We start from the raw sequence: 424 nt of genomic DNA, 5'->3' as shown, positions 1-424 counted from the left end.
TGCTATATATGTGTGTTAATTAACAGTCTATGACAGGTTCATGTTGAATTGTGGGAAAATAGGCTTTGTAAAACTCCAAAGTTCGTATTGATATGGCACGTGCCCCCCCTTTTTTTCCCGCTTTTGAATTATCTTAAGTTAGTTTGTTAATTAGAGCTTCTGGAATGAGCCACCGTGATTAGAGAGGGGGGTCGCGGGGAGGCACGTGCGCGCCTAAACCTGACCCTCTCTGTGTTCGCACGCGCGCAGCCACGCTGGAAGTCGCCTCCCATGTGGCCGTCGGGAGTGGGGAGCAGGCAGCCGTGCCCGCGGGAGTCGGCGCTGCGCAGGGCGGCCATCGGCGGGAACATCAACGCCCTGCCGCCGCACCACGTCCCCACCGGCCGCAGCGTGCGGGTCTTCATCTGCGCCAATCCCGACGGTA

The 424-nt window shown here is 57.3% G+C and overlaps 1 protein-coding gene across 3 annotated transcripts in view; it reads left to right on the top strand.

Moving 5' to 3' along the window:
- Nucleotides 1–424, top strand: part of LOC112155883 (NACHT and WD repeat domain-containing protein 2) — a 66,482-nt gene that overhangs the window by 1,318 nt on the left and 64,740 nt on the right. For all 3 annotated transcript variants that reach the window (XM_024287908.2, XM_024287905.2, XM_024287906.2), the window contains exon 2: nucleotides 250–421. In XM_024287908.2, the coding sequence (XP_024143676.1) occupies nucleotides 271–421 (151 nt within the window). In that variant the 5' untranslated portion in view covers nucleotides 250–270. The remainder of the gene's footprint in view (nucleotides 1–249; nucleotides 422–424) is intronic.

The sequence above is a fragment of the Oryzias melastigma genome, linkage group LG18 (genome assembly GCF_002922805.2).
Source record: "Oryzias melastigma strain HK-1 linkage group LG18, ASM292280v2, whole genome shotgun sequence".
NCBI lineage: Eukaryota > Metazoa > Chordata > Actinopteri > Beloniformes > Adrianichthyidae > Oryzias > Oryzias melastigma.
Note: the sequence above shows the minus strand (reverse complement) of the source record. Positions and strands in the feature narration are given on the sequence as shown.